Genomic DNA, 16,056 nt, shown 5'->3' with positions numbered 1-16,056 from the left:
TTAATGACTGCAAAACAAAATAATGTCATTAATGCATGTTGTTAAAATGGAGTTGAAATTACATTTTTGCTCTTTCTCCTTTAAAAACTATATAAGGCTTATAAGCATTTTTTTTTCAAGCTCTCATACAGAGAGTTAATACAACAGCACAGAAAAAATGTAGGATCATCTCCTACCACTCATTTACACCCCCAAAAGATACCAACTAAGCTAGGAAAGGTAAAGAAACGAAGTACAGGACTTCCTCCTGAAGTCAATCTGAAGCCTGAGTAATGGTATTCGTACTGCTATATGATCAGGTTTTTTTTTTTTTTTTCAACGTTTATTTATTTTGGGGACAGAGAGAGACAGAGCATGAACGGGCGAGGGGCAGAGAGAGAGGGAGACACAGAATCGGAAACAGGCTCCAGGCTCTGAGTCATCAGCCCAGAGCCCGACACGGGGCTCGAACTCACGGACCGCGAGATCGTGACCTGGCTGAAGTCAGACGCTTAACCGACTGCGCCACCCAGGCGCCCCTATATGATCAGGTTTAATTTCTTAAATGAGGGGAAAAAACGAAGTCTACAAATTATTTTCAAAATCTTTTCATTCCTGGACAATGTGAAGAGGCAGAAAAGCCAGACCCTTCCAAAATGTGGGAACAAAGTTACTGTTGTTTCTCAACTGCTAAGAGTAATTATGGTATGGACGCAAACAAGACTAAAGATGCAGACTGAAGAATTGCTGGAAGACCTTGGGCACATCCTTTAACTTCAAGGATCCTCAGCTCACCATCAAAGGGGAGTAATGATAGGAACAAGACCTTGGAGGATCTGATAAAACGGGAAACTGTGAAAAAACACTAAATATTCGCTTAGTAAAAGATATTAGGCAATTATGCCCATTTTCACTAAATGTGAAGACCTTCCTAACATCTAACTACAGCTTCTAGTCCTAATTGAGAATAGGCTGGCGGCAGTTTTTCATTATCTCAGATATGCAAGCGGCTGCCACCTGCCTCTAGCCACTTTAGCCGTAGCTTTTTCTTTCTTTCTTTCTTTCTTTCTTTCTTTTCTTTCTTTCTTTCTTTCTTTCTTTCTTTCTTTCTTTCTTTCTTTCTTTCTTTCTTTCTTTCTTTCTTTCTTTCTTTTTTTTTTACGGGGAGAGGGATAGAATTTAGGTGGAGAACGGTAGTTGAGATTTCATGTTCGAATTCGGCACTCTGATTTTACTTTGTTTCCTTTATACGTATTCCCTTAAGTCTCTATGAGGCACTATGAGTATTATATTATCAGGGTGACCCCCGGGAACAGAGCTGCTTGGTCCCAAAGTATAAAAAGGGAGAAAAGTTCACATTCAGCTATGCAAAGGAGTGTGGTTGGCCCGGATTGCTTAGAAACAGGTGAGTTACACTTGCCAGGGTTACAGAAGAGCTCCGGGAGGAGGATCCGGCCCCTGCAATAAGCGTTGGCGGATGGGTAAGGAGCGGGGCGGACGTTCGGGTCTGCCTTGGCGACTTGCCTGTGGTCGGGAAGCACGGGGAGACATTTTAGCCCGGGCCGCCCACGCTCCTCTGGCAGAGGAGAGGAGGAGGCGCGGCGCAGCGAAGGGCGGACTGGCTGGGCGTCTCGTCTGACCAGGAGTCGGGGCAAGAGGAGTCCTCCTGAGAGTTTCCAGCCCTGGCGGCCAGGGCAGCGGTCACGCAGCAGCCGGGGGACGCGCGCAGTTGCTCCTCCAGCCCCCCGCCCCCGCCCCGGCGCGCTTCAGCCCACACCCCCGGGCGCCCCGCCCTCCGCGGCCTTATAGAAGGGGCCGGCACCTCACGCGCCTCGGAGCTGCAGGCTTCCCAGAGCCGACGGCGCGGCTGCCTGAAAGCCCAGGCGCCGTGGCCAGAGGAGAGAAGTGAGGCGGCGGCTACGCCCCGCATCATGGAGGGCAGCCCGGCCCCAGCCTCAGTCCGGGTGGACACCGACCTTCGCCGCCGCCCGCGCCCCTTCCGCCAGCTCCCGCTGCTGCTCTCCGGGCGCCGTCCTCTCCTCACCTCGAAGCCAACATGAAGGAGACCCGGGGCGACGGGAGCGCCCCTTTCTGCACCCGCCTCAACCACTCGTACCCGGGCATGTGGGCGCCCGAGCGCTCCGCCGCGGCGCGGGGCAACCTCACGCGTCCCCGCGAGCCCGGCGAGGACTGCGGCTCGGTGTCCGTAGCCTTCCCGATCACCATGCTCATCACGGGCTTCGTGGGCAACGCGCTGGCCATGCTGCTCGTGTCGCGGAGCTACCGGCGCCGGGAGAGCAAGCGCAAGAAGTCGTTCCTGCTGTGCATCGGCTGGCTGGCGCTCACAGACCTGGTCGGGCAACTGCTCACCAGCCCGGTGGTCATCTTCGTGTACCTGTCCAAGCAGCGCTGGGAGCAGCTCGACCCGTCGGGGAGGCTGTGCACCTTCTTCGGTCTGACCATGACTGTCTTTGGGCTCTCCTCGCTCTTCATCGCCAGCGCCATGGCCGTCGAGCGGGCGCTGGCCATCCGGGCGCCGCACTGGTACGCGAGCCACATGAAGACGCGCGCCACCCGCGCCGTGCTGCTCGGCGTGTGGCTCGCGGTGCTCGCCTTCGCCCTGCTGCCGGTGCTGGGCGTAGGCCAGTACACTATCCAGTGGCCCGGGACGTGGTGCTTCATTAGCACCGGGGGAGGGGGCAACGGGACTAGCTCTTCGCACAACTGGGGCAACCTCTTCTTCGCCTCCACCTTTGCCTTCCTGGGGCTCTCAGCGCTGGCCGTCACCTTCGCCTGCAACCTGGCCACCATCAAGGCCCTGGTGTCCCGCTGCCGGGCCAAGGCCACGGCGTCACAGTCCGGCGCCCAGTGGGGTCGGATCACCACCGAGACGGCCATCCAACTCATGGGGATCATGTGCGTGCTGTCTGTCTGCTGGTCGCCCTTACTGGTACGTAGTTCCTGCCTGTGTGCGGAGGTCTGGGCGGGCGGGCGCGCCGGCGGGCCAAGGAAGCCTCTTGATGGCGGCAGCACTTGCAGGGGTGTGTTGGCAACCACAGAGGACTGGAGAGGCCTGTGGCCCGCTATCTTGGTTGTGGCTTCAGAGCTGAGCTCCTCCTTTACTTGCCGAGCACCTTCCAAGTGCCAGGCATCGCGTTAGGCTTTGTTTATACAAGCGTGGAGGCCACGGGGCTGCTCCCATCCTAATTGGAGGGAGTAGGAGGATGCCCAGGTGTCATTCCAGTGCGTGTACAGAGACACAGATTTCTAATGGGTGCACTAGGGGCAGAATGGCTGTGACAACTGTAGCCTGCTGCTGTGCGTTTTCTCCTTATTTCAAGTATCTCTTGCATGTTGAGATGATTTTCAGTCTGCAGAAATATTCTACCTGCAACAGCAGGCGGGCACAGCCCTCTTGCAGCTTCTGACACACTGCGTACCCTCCCAGCACAGCCGGGCTAACCTTCCTTGCAGGTTCACTCTTGGTGGAAGCAAGAGAGTGAAGGAAGACCCCTTTTGCCGCTGCAGCCTGTCTCAGCCCTTTGGAATGGTGCTGTACCCTCTAGGGAGTGCTTGAACCCACATTCAGTCAATGGGACCCCAAGGCCTGGGAACTCTGACCGGCCTTTGGGCTGGAGCAAGACCAGTCCTGAGATAGGAAGATAGGGGTTGCTGCACTGCCTAGCTCCTGGCAGAGGGGCACAGCCTGGGAGCAGGTGATGTTTACCCATGCTCCTTGTGTGGCACCACACACTTACCTGTTTTTTTTCTCCAGATTTTCCTCTGTGGTACTTTTAGCTGGAGATTTCTATGAGTAAGTGTTGTTTATGAGTACCTGATGAGTGGATGTTCATTTACGTTCCAAGCAGCCTGGCTTAATAGAAAGCATTGCAGGAAGCGTGACCTGGTCACTGGCAGAGTTATAGCAGATTATATATTGGACTTGGAAATTTAACAGACCGTCGTGGAAAACTTCTGAAATCCGTGAACACAGTTTTCAGAACCCACTCCCACATGGCTTTTCTTTTAGTTTTTTTATGTTCTACCAGAAACTTTTATGTTCTACATCACATGAAATTTACCATTTTTAAGTGTGCAGTTCAGTGGTGTTAAGTATATTGCCATTGCTGTGCACCATGTTTACTTTTAAATCCCTTGTATTTAAAAACAGAACCTTGGTGCCTTTCCCCTTCCCACACTCCCCTGCATTTGACAAAGCAGATAGCCTAGAATACCTGTGTTTAACTGGTACAGTATATTTAGAGCACAGGTCTTGGCTCCAAATCAGTGACACGTGGGCACAAGGAGTTATGCTGGGACCTAGCTGCCCATAAGTGGCCGTGTGGTCACAGATCTCTGTTCCAGGAACTAGAACTCAGGCTAATGTCATCACCGTAGCTTATCAAACCCAGCATCAATTTTAGACACCTTTATTCCTGTGGTTGAAGAATGAGGTATACAGGTGGTCAAACAGATGGGGAAAAGAGTTCTAAAAAAATAAACACTTTATTAAAGTGTGGTAATTAACATAACTTTAAAGGCAAACAGAATATCTGAATTTTTCACAGTTGACATTTAAGACCCACATCTTTGAGTCTGCTCTTACCACACACTTTATATCCTAAAAGAAATGCAGTTAAATCGTATGAATAAAATGCTTACCTATACAGTTAACCGGCTGAAGAGAAACTGTGTAGTGTTTTTATTTCAAAACTTTGATTCTAATGTGACGGGCCTGGTAGCCTTAAGAATTGAGATCAGTTTTGAAAATTGTAAGCTAGGATGTTCAAACTCACTCTCTTAAGAAAGACATATTTGGAACTAGTCTTATTTAGTTCCTGCATTCAAAAAATATTAACTGGTTTGCATCATTTTATCGGACACTCTGTTGATTCAGTTCTTATAAAAACATTGCATTTAAAATGAAGTAAATTTAACACATGGTCATATCAAAGAGGAGAGATTCATGGTTTCCAAAGTAGGTACTTGATAAACTTGATAAAGAAGTGCTTCTGTCTTCTGTTTTGTGCACCATCGAAGTTAAATCTTCAGATATCTTCAGAAAGATCTGCAGTAAAAAGTTGGAATTATCTCAAAGAAACTGGCAAAACAGCTCTTTTAATAAGTTAGGGAACTATAAGAATAAAGACACTAGAACTTAGTGACTTGAATTTTCAGTGTATTAATGTTGAAGTGAGAGAACCTTTTTACACCTGTTTTCTAACTACAGGTAAAATATGGATTCCCTATTAGCCTTTGTTGAGTTGGGCATAGGATACCAATGTAATTATTCAAACTCCTTACTTAAAAGGACCCTGAGTATATCTTATTTTGGAGACTATCACAATTATAATAATATTCATTTGTTGCTACCAGAAAATTTAGCAGAGATACCATAGTAAGAAAATGACTGGCAACAAGTTGCTGCTACAAAATACTTACAGGTTTATCTATGGTGCAAAACAAAACCTTCTTTACATTTTCTTTTTACCAGAAACTTTACAAAACACAATGTGAGGGGTGCCTGGGTGGCTCAGTTGGTTAAGCGTCTGACCTCAGCTCTGGTCATGATCTCACGGATCCTGGTTTCGAGCCCTGCATCATGTTCTGAGCTGACAGTGTGGAGCCTGCTTGGGATTCTTTGTTTCCTTCTCTCTCTGCCCCTCCCCCACTTGCGCTTTCTCTCTCTCTCTCAAAAACAAGTAAAAATAAACTTAAAAAAATATGATGTGAGATGTGAAATTGAGAATACAGTGGGAAGTGATGTCACCGTGATAGACGATCTACAATTTGTAGTCACTGTAGGTTTATGAGGCATCAAATCCTATTGGAATCCACCAGTTGACTCAGCAATGCAAATCTGTTACACTTTTTATTATTTCATTTTTTATGAACCAAATTCACCGAATCATCCAGTTATTATACATGATAGCCAAGTTTCCAGAAATAGGAATAACCTTAGGCTGTTGTTCACAAAAAGCCATGAGTACCTTTTGTATTTTTGTAAACCTTACACTCCCCAGACAGGTGGAATGTGGCTAACATTGTAGCTATCTTAAAAATAGTAACTATAAGGCTAACATTGTGAAAAGTAAGGTCTGAGGAACAGAATTCCTCATCTACAACTTCCGACTTGGATAAAAGCAGCCTTAGAAACTTTTACCTAATTTAATCTTGAACCAGCAAATTCTGCTCAATATCCACAAATGCAAAGAGAGATGCTTCAATTCAAGAAGATATTTCCCGGGGCACCTGGGTGGCTCAGTCAGTTAAGCATCCGACTTCAGCTCGGGTCACGATCTCATGGTTTGTGAGTTCGGGCCCCACATCGGGCTCTGTGCTGACAGCTCAGAGCCAGGAGCCTACTTCAGATTCTGTGTCTCCTTCTTTCTCTGCCCCTCCTCCACTTGTGCTCTGTCTCACTCTCTCTCTCAAAAATAAATAAATGTAAAAAAAATTTTAAAAAGAAGGTATTTCACAATGTGGATGTTACTTTATTTAAATCTAAGGAATCCCTGATATATCTTGACAAATGAAACTTGCCTTAAGTACACTACATGTGGTAAAAATATGCAATAGACTGTTTTACAGAGGTAATCCTGTTTCACGGTATAAAAAAGTATTAGGCAATTGCTGATCTTCTCTGCCTATAAATTTCTGCCTTATTTAGGATGTTGCTCCAAGGAAAATGATTGTATAAAAACCTTCCGTAATTTGTTTTTATGAGAATTGAGATTACTTGGAATTCTTTACTTTTTTGTTTATTACTTTATTTGTTTAGGCACTGTGGGAGGGATATTAAGTAGAGTTTTTAAAAGCTCGTCAAAGAGGCGCCTGGGTGGCTCAGTTGGTTAAGCATCTGACTTCAGCTCAGGTCATGATCTCGCGGTCCATGAGTCGAGCCCCACGTCGGGCTCTGGGCTGATGGCTCAGAGCCTGGAGCCTGCTTCTGATTCTGTGTCTCCCTCTCTTTCTGCCCCTTCCCCGTTCATGCTCTGTCTCTGTCTCAAAAATAAATAAAACATTAAAATAAATAAATAAATAAATAAATAAATAAATAAAAGCTGGTCAAAGAATTATAATCTGCTCAGTGGAGCCCCACATTTATGAGTGAAACAATTGGAGAACAATACCAGATTTGATATAATTAGTATTGCCTTGGGCTCTGGGAAGAACATCCACCTGACTTTACCAGAGTGGACTTCAGGGAAGAGGTGGGATGGCATAGCTTGACCTTGTGGCTGAGCATGAGCATGTCCAGGAACCGGAACAGAGTGTGTACACTAGAACCATGGGAAAATTCTTTGAAAAGGTGTATGGAAACAGATTGAGGTTGTTAGGATGAACGTGGGATAAGGACCATGTTCTTTGCCAGTAGACTACAGATCTCTATTTTGAGTTTTAGAATAGGGGGAGGGTTTTTAAAAGATTGACAAGGCTGTGGTTTGCAGATAGATTTGGGCTGGAAAATGGGAAAGTGAGATTGGTTGTGACTTACTTTCATGAGTCATTTAGGGCTTTAGGGTAAGACAGTGGGAAGAGATGAGTCAAGGAAGAAAGGTGATAAAGAACTGAAGTTATTAGAAATGGTTGATTTAAGGGTGATGGCTTAACAAACATTTCTTGTGCCTCTACTCTATCCTCTTCACCATGTAAATATTTTCACATCTGTTATCTCATTTAATTGCATCCTGTAAATTTGCCACTATTTTCTACATCATTCAGACAAAGAACTCAAGTGTAAAGACTATTAGAACCAGATTTATAATTCAGGGTGTGTGACCGCATTTATTTTCAGTTTTGTTGTTGTTGTTGTTGTTGTTGGTTTGTTTGCTTAAATATAGGCCAGGAATTATCGCTCTAATAATGGGCCTTGGGCAAGTTATATATCCTCTTATCTGTAAAGTATGGAGGTAGGACTACTAGACATTTAAGGGCTTTTTTTTTTTCCAATTTATGTTATTCTCAGGTTCTCTTATTGGTGAGAATGATGGTTCAATGATGATTTCAACCGTGAAAGTTTCCACAGGTTCAGGAAATTTGGAAAGGAGACTGTGTGGCTGAATTTTTTTTTTTTTTTTTTTTTTTTTTTTTGCAACAACAAGGCTCTTGAGTGACTGGGGCTTTTGGACAGAGTACATATGGTGATGGTGGATTATCTAAATGATATATTCAGAAGCCAATATAACTTGAAGATTGAGATAAATCAAGGCTAAAGGAATGCAGATTTTTTTTATTTTAACAGAGAGGGTTTAACAGAGAGAGCCAAGAATTAAACAGTTCTTAAACTGTTCTATTTAAAGAAGTTCAGATGGTCTAGAATTGTAGAATAATTGTGACTCATTGGCCTTTCTCTTTTGAAAAAGGTGTAAAGGTCAAGAATTCAATTATGAAAGTTTCCACGGGTTCAGTTTTCTGGGAATAACATTCAGGAGTATATGCTGCACACATTTGTAATAGACGTGATTCATGTGAGGGTGCTGAAGGGTGGTAGTAAGGGATTCTGGGTCATGTGTCAGTTTCCAGTTCTGGCCTTGCATTGCAAGGAAGCTGGGAGGGAAGTCCTCCCTAAAACTCGTTATATTTGTGTAGTATTTTTTATAATTCACCAGTGTTCTGCAGTTATCTCATTCATGCCTTAAGATCCAGAGGTTTACAACTGTGACATGTCAAATTTTGAATCCCCCATTTTCCTCAATTCTTAATCATAGACAGAAGTAGGAAATTTGTATTTCAACTCCCACCATACTTCTTGAAGACTATTAGATGGCCTCTCAAGTACCCCTTTTCCTTAGAAAATTCCAACTCTCATAGGTTAAAGAAGATAACCAAAGAAGAAGCCTGGTTGTCCTTGGGGTTCTCCTTCTATCCTGACCCCTAAGTATATGTCAATATTTTACAGTAAGCATGGTATCAGAAATGACAGGTGGACAATGTGTGACTTCTTTAGCAAGAAGGACACACACACAAACTGAGGAATAGCACTATGGAGTGGAAGAAATTATCTCTGCTCTTTATTGAGAACGTTTGTCTCTCCATTTTTTCATTTGCCACTTCACCCTCAGTCACTCAACAATAGCTACAGAGCAATCACCCCTCCTGGATTGCCTCAGGTCTCAAATTAGAAGTCACTTTATTTGAGAAGACTTCCTTGATTCTCTCTCTCTAGGCCAGATTGCATGCTCTGGCCCTTTGGTTCCATAGCACCTACCTTGCATTTCCCAGTCATAGTCTGAGTCACACTTCATTGGACATATTGCTTAATTGACCTCCTGAGGCGAGGTACAGTGTCTGTCTTGTGCATTGTTCTTTTCCAAGGAATGGTCATGATTTCATGCCATATAAGGTATACCCAATACATGGTTCTTGTTTGAGTATCTAAGCACCCAAATCAGAAGACACTATCTGGTCCCCAATACGTAAGCAATTAATTGTGTGACTTTAGACAATTCACTTGATATCCTTGTGAACTATTTGCTTTTCTTTTGTAAAGTAGGAATAAAAACACCTACCCAACGCATTTCACAGCACAGTAATGAAAACCAACATAAATCTATGTGGGAATAATTGGGAATATCCTTCAATAGTAGGAACACTACTAGGATGTTTTACTGGATGATAATGTTGACTTCTTAGTGTTCAGATAGACCTTTTCCTTAGGAAACTGAAGAAAAGACACAAGTGATGTTTCACAGCTTGATTAGTTATAGTTTACTGGGGGCAAAAATGTGTGGTGGAGAGTGGAACTTTTCAGAAAAAAATAAAACATTAAAAATTATAAATCTCAAGTGCATAAATTTTTACAAGGTGTTATAATTCATCCCTCCCCCCTGCCACCATCTCTCTTCTGCATCCTGTCAGCTCTGGAATCCTTTCTGCCTCATGGCTGCCAGTGAATTAACTCTCTAAATCTAAAACCTGCTGGGTCCCATTTCCCTTTCCCTAAACCTGGAGGAGTAAGCATAACCTCATCTTCTGAAGACCACTGCCACAGGTAGAGAATGTGTTGCCTGTTTCTCCAGTCAGGGGCTTCATTGTGTACTCAGACCTGTCCTTGCATAAATGTGTAAGTCAAATTAATTTTGCATCTAGTTATTGTCATTGGTCAGACTTCTTAAGGGTGGAGCTCATTACTCAGTTGTCCTCATCAGAACAGGGGATCACCAATGTTGAGGCTGAATAGAATTTCTACCACTGACTCAAAGCCTGAAACTGAACTTATGTTATCCTTAGATGAGGCCCAAGAGTGAGAATCACAGAGTTGTAAATCGCCTCACAATTTGGCCAGCTCCTGACAGAACATTAATATTATTTGTAGTCTACAGATAACACAGAGTGTGATTTTCCCATCCAGTGACCCTCCTAGGCAGTATCCTGGGCAACATTCACAAGGAAGACATTTCATCGGGTGATCTTGGCACTTATTAAAATGTATATACTGTATTACTTTTATAAGTACTGATTTTTATGATAGGCATTTGAAGAACCATAGATCTAAAAATGAAATATAGTGGCAGAGATGAAGGGGAGGCTTGATTTTTTGCACCTTAATTCTGCTAGAAAGAAGGAGATTAGCTACTAATTTAAGTAAAAGTTATGTAACAGAAGTACAAATAGCATTACTATTTTTAAAAATCTTGAAAACACAAAAACAGGAGGTCAAGTTAGAGCTGGAATCCTCCTTGTTTTAAGCAATTATTGACCCTCCAGGAAATCAGGTGTAACTTAAAAAAATATATACTTTTCGCCAATCTTTTGATATTTCTGAAAAGTATTTGATTCCTGAAAGTAGATTTGATCTTTCTGTCCCACTTTCTGAATATTTTATAAGTGTCGCTTTCTGTGGTTGAGAATATGCTGCTGTTGGTGTGATTCATGCAAATTTAGAAAAAGAAATACGTTGTTAATGTTGAAAATGCTCAAAGGAAAAAAAAGAAGGAAAAGAAAAAGAAAGATTGTAAAACATAAGATGCATTTGGAGGAATTCACCAGACAATAGGGTGGAGCTTTCACCACGGTCTTGATGTCTGCAATTACCCCGATAATGTCTCACTACCAACCACCTTGTGTGGGGTTGGGAGAACATGCATGTCTGCATTCCTGTGCCTCAGCTGTCCTAAGGTAAGAGTGGCAGTTAGTGATGAAGTGACCCCTGACTTGTGAGCACTCCTCTCTGCTCCATGAGAACAAAAGAAATTGACTGGAGAAGGAAGTGAGGGCCACAGAGAAAATAAGGCACTGGGAAGCGAAAGACGGGGATTCTCATCTAGGCTCTGCCACCACGTGATAGAAGTCACTTTATCTTTATGGTTTTCCTTTCCTCGTCAACAAAATAAAACAATTATCACCTCTAAGTTTCCTTTCAGTTCCGACTTCCTGTAGCTTGAAATAGATAAAATCGTCCCTGGTGGACGTACTATACTAGATGCATGAGGGAAAACACCCAAAGATTTCCTCAAAAGGGGCATAGAAATGTATGCAAATGGACCAAGTAGACCACACATTCTTTTATACAATCATCTATAAATATCGTTTGAGGGCTTGCTATGTACCCGCTACTCTGCTCACCCTGGTGGTGCAGTGGTGATGAGCGCTGACTCATGATTGCACGCGTTGGGCAGTTATGGGCTCATTCTAGGGGGCGCACTGTTCACATTATATTCTATGTGAATGACACTTTTTGTTGAGCAGTGTCCAATCTGTGCTCTACAGTCTTCTTTCATGAAGCTTTCAACCTACTGAGGTAGCAGACAGTCAGTGAACACTCATTCCGATAAACAAATGTCACCAGTCTGACGGGTCATTACCATGGTTGCTCTCACTGGCACATGGTGCCTGCTGCAGATGGGCCTTGTCTGGGCAGAAGGGCAGTGCTGCTCGTCTACTGCTGCTGTGAGGCCCTGCGGTACTGTGTCCCTGTCCAGGCTATAGTAGGTCTGTACTTGGGCACCATCATTAGAGAGCACATTAATTCATACCCATAACTCTAGCCATAGAACTCACCAGTAATTACCCAGAGGAAAACCACTGTGCTACAGTTTATGGACACAGAGGGCAGCTGGCCTCAGGTCACATACTGTCTGGAATCAGCCTTCCTGGGCCCTTAGTCTCTATGTTGTACTCACATCACCTCCTGACAAGTTTGCCTTTCTCTTCCAATGAATTTTCTTCTAAGACTTTCCATGTCTTCTCCCTCTACTGAATGTAGCCAGAGTCACTCTTCTCCAAGTTTATTAGCTTTAAATCTTGGGAGAAGAGGTTAGGTTTCTCAGCCACCCCCCTTTTTCCCCCAGAAAGCATGATGGTCTACCTCTTCCGAAGTGATCAGTGGCATGTACCAGGAGTGTTGTGTGAATTTTCTTATGATACCACACCGATTTCCACTATGTAAACCTACTCATTCTACATTTACCAAAGTCATTGCTTCTTATTATTCCATGACGTCTGCTCCAATGTGGCTTGCTCTGTCCACCTGAGTAGAGAAGGGGGGTGGCTCCTGCACCCCATTACATACATCACTAAAGCAATGAGCATGTTATGAAGGCAAGATAAAAATGCTTTGAGAGATGTCAAAGAGTACCCCCTCCTGATTCCATGGTGAGGTGTGGGGTGTTAAGGAGGCTCTGCTCAGAAAATGTCACTTAATGATGAATCTTGAGGGATGATACTTTGAGGAAGAAATCAGCATGTGAAGCCATCAATGTGGGAAAGAGCAGAAGCATCAGAGTAACTGACAGAAGGCCAGTGGACAGACCGGAGTGAGTAGGAGGGAGAGCACCTTCAAGGTGAGGCCAAGGATGTGGGCGGGGCCAACTGTGCAGAACCCTGTCGTTTTTGTTTGGGAGTTTATATTTTTATCTTAAGTATGATGGAAAGCAACTAAAAGCAGTGTGTGAGGGCACCATGAGTTGATCTGCTTTATGTATGAAGAAGATTGTGCAGGTTGTTGCTTCCTGAATTAGAGAGGTGGGGCATCAGAGTCTGTGAATGTTGAGGTCTGATGGAGTTGTAGAGTTGTTAGTGAAGAAAAAATTTTCCCCCTATGTATTGCTTGAAGAGAAGGGAGAGACATAGTTTGGCACAGAATTCGTGCGGGGAGGGAGTGTGTGCAGACACACAGAGGAAAAAATTGAAGCAGGTGTGCTGGGAATGGCGTGCAAATCTGTTTCTGTTGAAGTATGTTTGAGAATGCTGAGCAATGTTATGAGTCAAATAGGGATTGAAGGATGAGGGAAAGGGTGCGGAGTGCATTGGTAGATTGCCTTGAAGATTAGAAATAAGAATTTGCATTTTATCTTGGGCAAGTTGTATTGCTTTTCTACACTCCTGTTCTATATTTGTAAAATAAGACAGTTCACATTATAAAATCTCTTGGCTTCTGAGGGTCATTTAGTAAAACAACCCATTTAGTGTTTGATATCTTTTTAGAATATTCTTGGTGAGATTGTTTAAGCTTACTTACAGGAAATTTGTTGCTTTTCATGGGGCACAAAGATTTCTCTTAGAGCCAAGTACTGTGTTAGCCTCTATCTTACAATTATTTGTGTGTGTGTGTGTGTGTGTGTGTGTGTGTGTGTGTTAATTTACTAAAATAACCCTAAGAGGAAGGCATTATTGGCTCCAATTTATAGATAATGAAGAAACTAAAGTTGAAAGAAGTTGACTGATTCATTTAAGGTAACAGAGCTAGTAAGAGGCCAAGCTGGGAGTCAAAGGCCAAACTCTTTTCTCTAAGCTGCGGTGCCTCTGAGTCACCCAATTCATCTTGAGTTGGTGTTTCTAATATAAAAATTTCAGTTCTCTTATGTTGGTTGATAATGCTCATCCTTGGTTTATGTGGAACAATACTTAATTTAACTAGAGACAGTTTTTTTAAGTTTTATGATACTATACTTTCTGTATAAAGTATCAAGAACTTCCACTAAATTTATGAACAACAAAATTACATGCAGTTATCTTGACAATGTGAGGGGCAGGAGTCATGATGTATTAACTCATTTAAGTGACACTTCATTGAATATCAGTTGTACGCCAGGCACTATCACAACCTGACAGAATGATGACATGGCCTTTTCTTCAAGGAGCGTGATATGTAGTGAGTGATTCCCTGGAGAGACTTGAGGTTGTGACTAAAAAAAACAATATTATTTTCCATTGTCAGTACTGAACATAGGATCACACCTGAGGGCCATTTAGAATTTATTCACCCATTCATGCTTTCAGTGGTTGGTTATTGAGTATCTACTATCCATCAGGCACAGTTCCAGATGCTGGAAATATAGTAATGACATAGACTAGTTTCCTGTTCTCAGGGAACATGCATTCTAGTAGAAGAAGATAGTCTACAAATCAGATTGTCATGAACACTGTTAAGAAAATAAATAGTGTGATGTGATAGAGGAAGCCTCAGAAACTTTTGTAGATTGAGTTGTCAGGGAAAAACGCCTCAGAGAGGTGTTGAGACCTCTCAACATTTAAGTTGAGACCTGAGTGAAGGAAAGAACCAGGTATGGATAATCTATAGGAACGGCATTCTAGGCAGAGGGAACAGCAAAGGGCTCACCAAGTGTGTTCAAGGGAGAGAGAGAAGGCTTGTGTGGCTGAAGTGAAGTGAGAAGGAAAGAGTGGAGTGCTGTGAAGTGAGGTCAGAGACAGTGCTGGGGGCCAGATTGTATTTGTATAAGGCCATACTAAGGAGTTTCAATGTTGTTTTAAGAGAACACTGGAAGGTTTGAATCAGGGGAGTATTATTGGATTTATGTTTTTAAAAGATCCTGGATTGCAGAAAGGCAAGACTAGGTGCAGGGAGAACAGATAGAAGGTGCTGAAGTTTTCCAGGTGAGAGACAATGATGGCTGGTATTAGGGTGGAGAAGTGGATGTATTTACACAAAGAGATTTGAAGACCGAGTTCATAAGACATTCTGAAATTTCTCTAATCCCTGCCCTGTGATTATGACAAGAAATAGGGTCCTCCCTCTCTGGGCCTTTGGTAGTAAGGTGGCTAGCTGTCCACCAAAGGCATTCCCTTGGTTCCTTAACAAGGAACTGACTGCTGCAAGCTTACACAGCTAATAATGGGCAGAGCCAGGATTAAGTTCTATCTAATGGGTGCTATTTTTTTCTCTGAGACAGTCACCCAGAGAAAGAGAAGTAAGCAAGTTTGTTTATGAAATAATAGGATATCCTAAGAATCATGATGCCCAGGAGAAGATCCAGACCAGACTAAGCTTAAAAGTAGAGGGGAGGGGGAGGTTTGCTTGATTTACGTAAATTGCAGGAGTGTCAAGGTTGGAGGTGGCCCTCTGAAAGACTAAAACCAGGACTCTCTCTTTCTGTATCTCTCACTTTGATTTCTTGCCATATGTCAGTTCAGGCTCTGCTTCTAAGCAATCAGTTTATGACATAGCTTTGCAGCTCAGTGGCCAGATCCTATGGTGTTGTTGTTGTTGTTGTTGTTGTTGTTGTTGTTTCCCAAAGCTTTTGGTTAATAGATTTATATTTACAATGGGGTTTTAATTTTGCTCTTATAACAATACAATATTTCAGTGATGATGTCATCTTGAAGCAGTTTCAACATCTTTCTTTCTTCTTTATTACAATTTTTTTGTTCTGTGAATACAAGAAACCGTTATACGTGACATTAACTCCGAGGACCCCACTTCATTTTCAAAGACTAATGTGAATTTTGTTAAGCCCCAATTAAAGATTTAGGGTCAGAGGATTGTCCAGAAGTGAGTTAAGAGTGTGATGTAAGGTTTACAATGGAACAGAGGTAGCCATATGAGGCTCTGTAAGCTCACAAATACTATTAACACCATAGTGAGATGACCAGAGAAGAAAACTCCATAAAGGGCAAGTTGTAGTCTGGGTTTGATGTTAATCTGACAATTTTCTCTGTATAAATCAGTGGATGTGCTAACAGCCAACATGCTGGGTAGCAGATTTTTGAATTTATTAATGGTAGTAATTTCCTCCAAGAATAGACTGAGGATTTGCCTGGATCCAGAAGTAAATTTTTCTTTCTTTCTTTCTTTCTTTCTTTCTTTCTTTCTTTCTTTCTTTCTTTCTTTCTTTC

At 43.2% G+C, this 16,056-nt stretch overlaps 1 protein-coding gene across 8 annotated transcripts in view; it reads left to right on the top strand.

The window, feature by feature from the left end:
- The first annotated feature begins 1,937 nt into the window (after window positions 1-1,937).
- PTGER3 (prostaglandin E receptor 3) overlaps window positions 1,938-16,056 on the top strand; it is a 180,242-nt gene continuing 166,123 nt past the window's right edge. For all 8 annotated transcript variants that reach the window (XM_043575261.1, XM_043575267.1, XM_043575268.1 and 5 more), the window contains exon 1: window positions 1,938-2,929. In XM_043575261.1, the coding sequence (XP_043431196.1) occupies window positions 2,036-2,929 (894 nt within the window). In that variant the 5' untranslated portion in view covers window positions 1,938-2,035. The remainder of the gene's footprint in view (window positions 2,930-16,056) is intronic.

The sequence above is a fragment of the Prionailurus bengalensis genome, chromosome C1, assembly GCF_016509475.1.
Source record: "Prionailurus bengalensis isolate Pbe53 chromosome C1, Fcat_Pben_1.1_paternal_pri, whole genome shotgun sequence".
Lineage (NCBI taxonomy): Eukaryota > Metazoa > Chordata > Mammalia > Carnivora > Felidae > Prionailurus > Prionailurus bengalensis.
The sequence above is the reverse complement of the archived record's forward strand: the minus strand, read 5'-3'. Positions and strand labels throughout refer to the sequence as shown.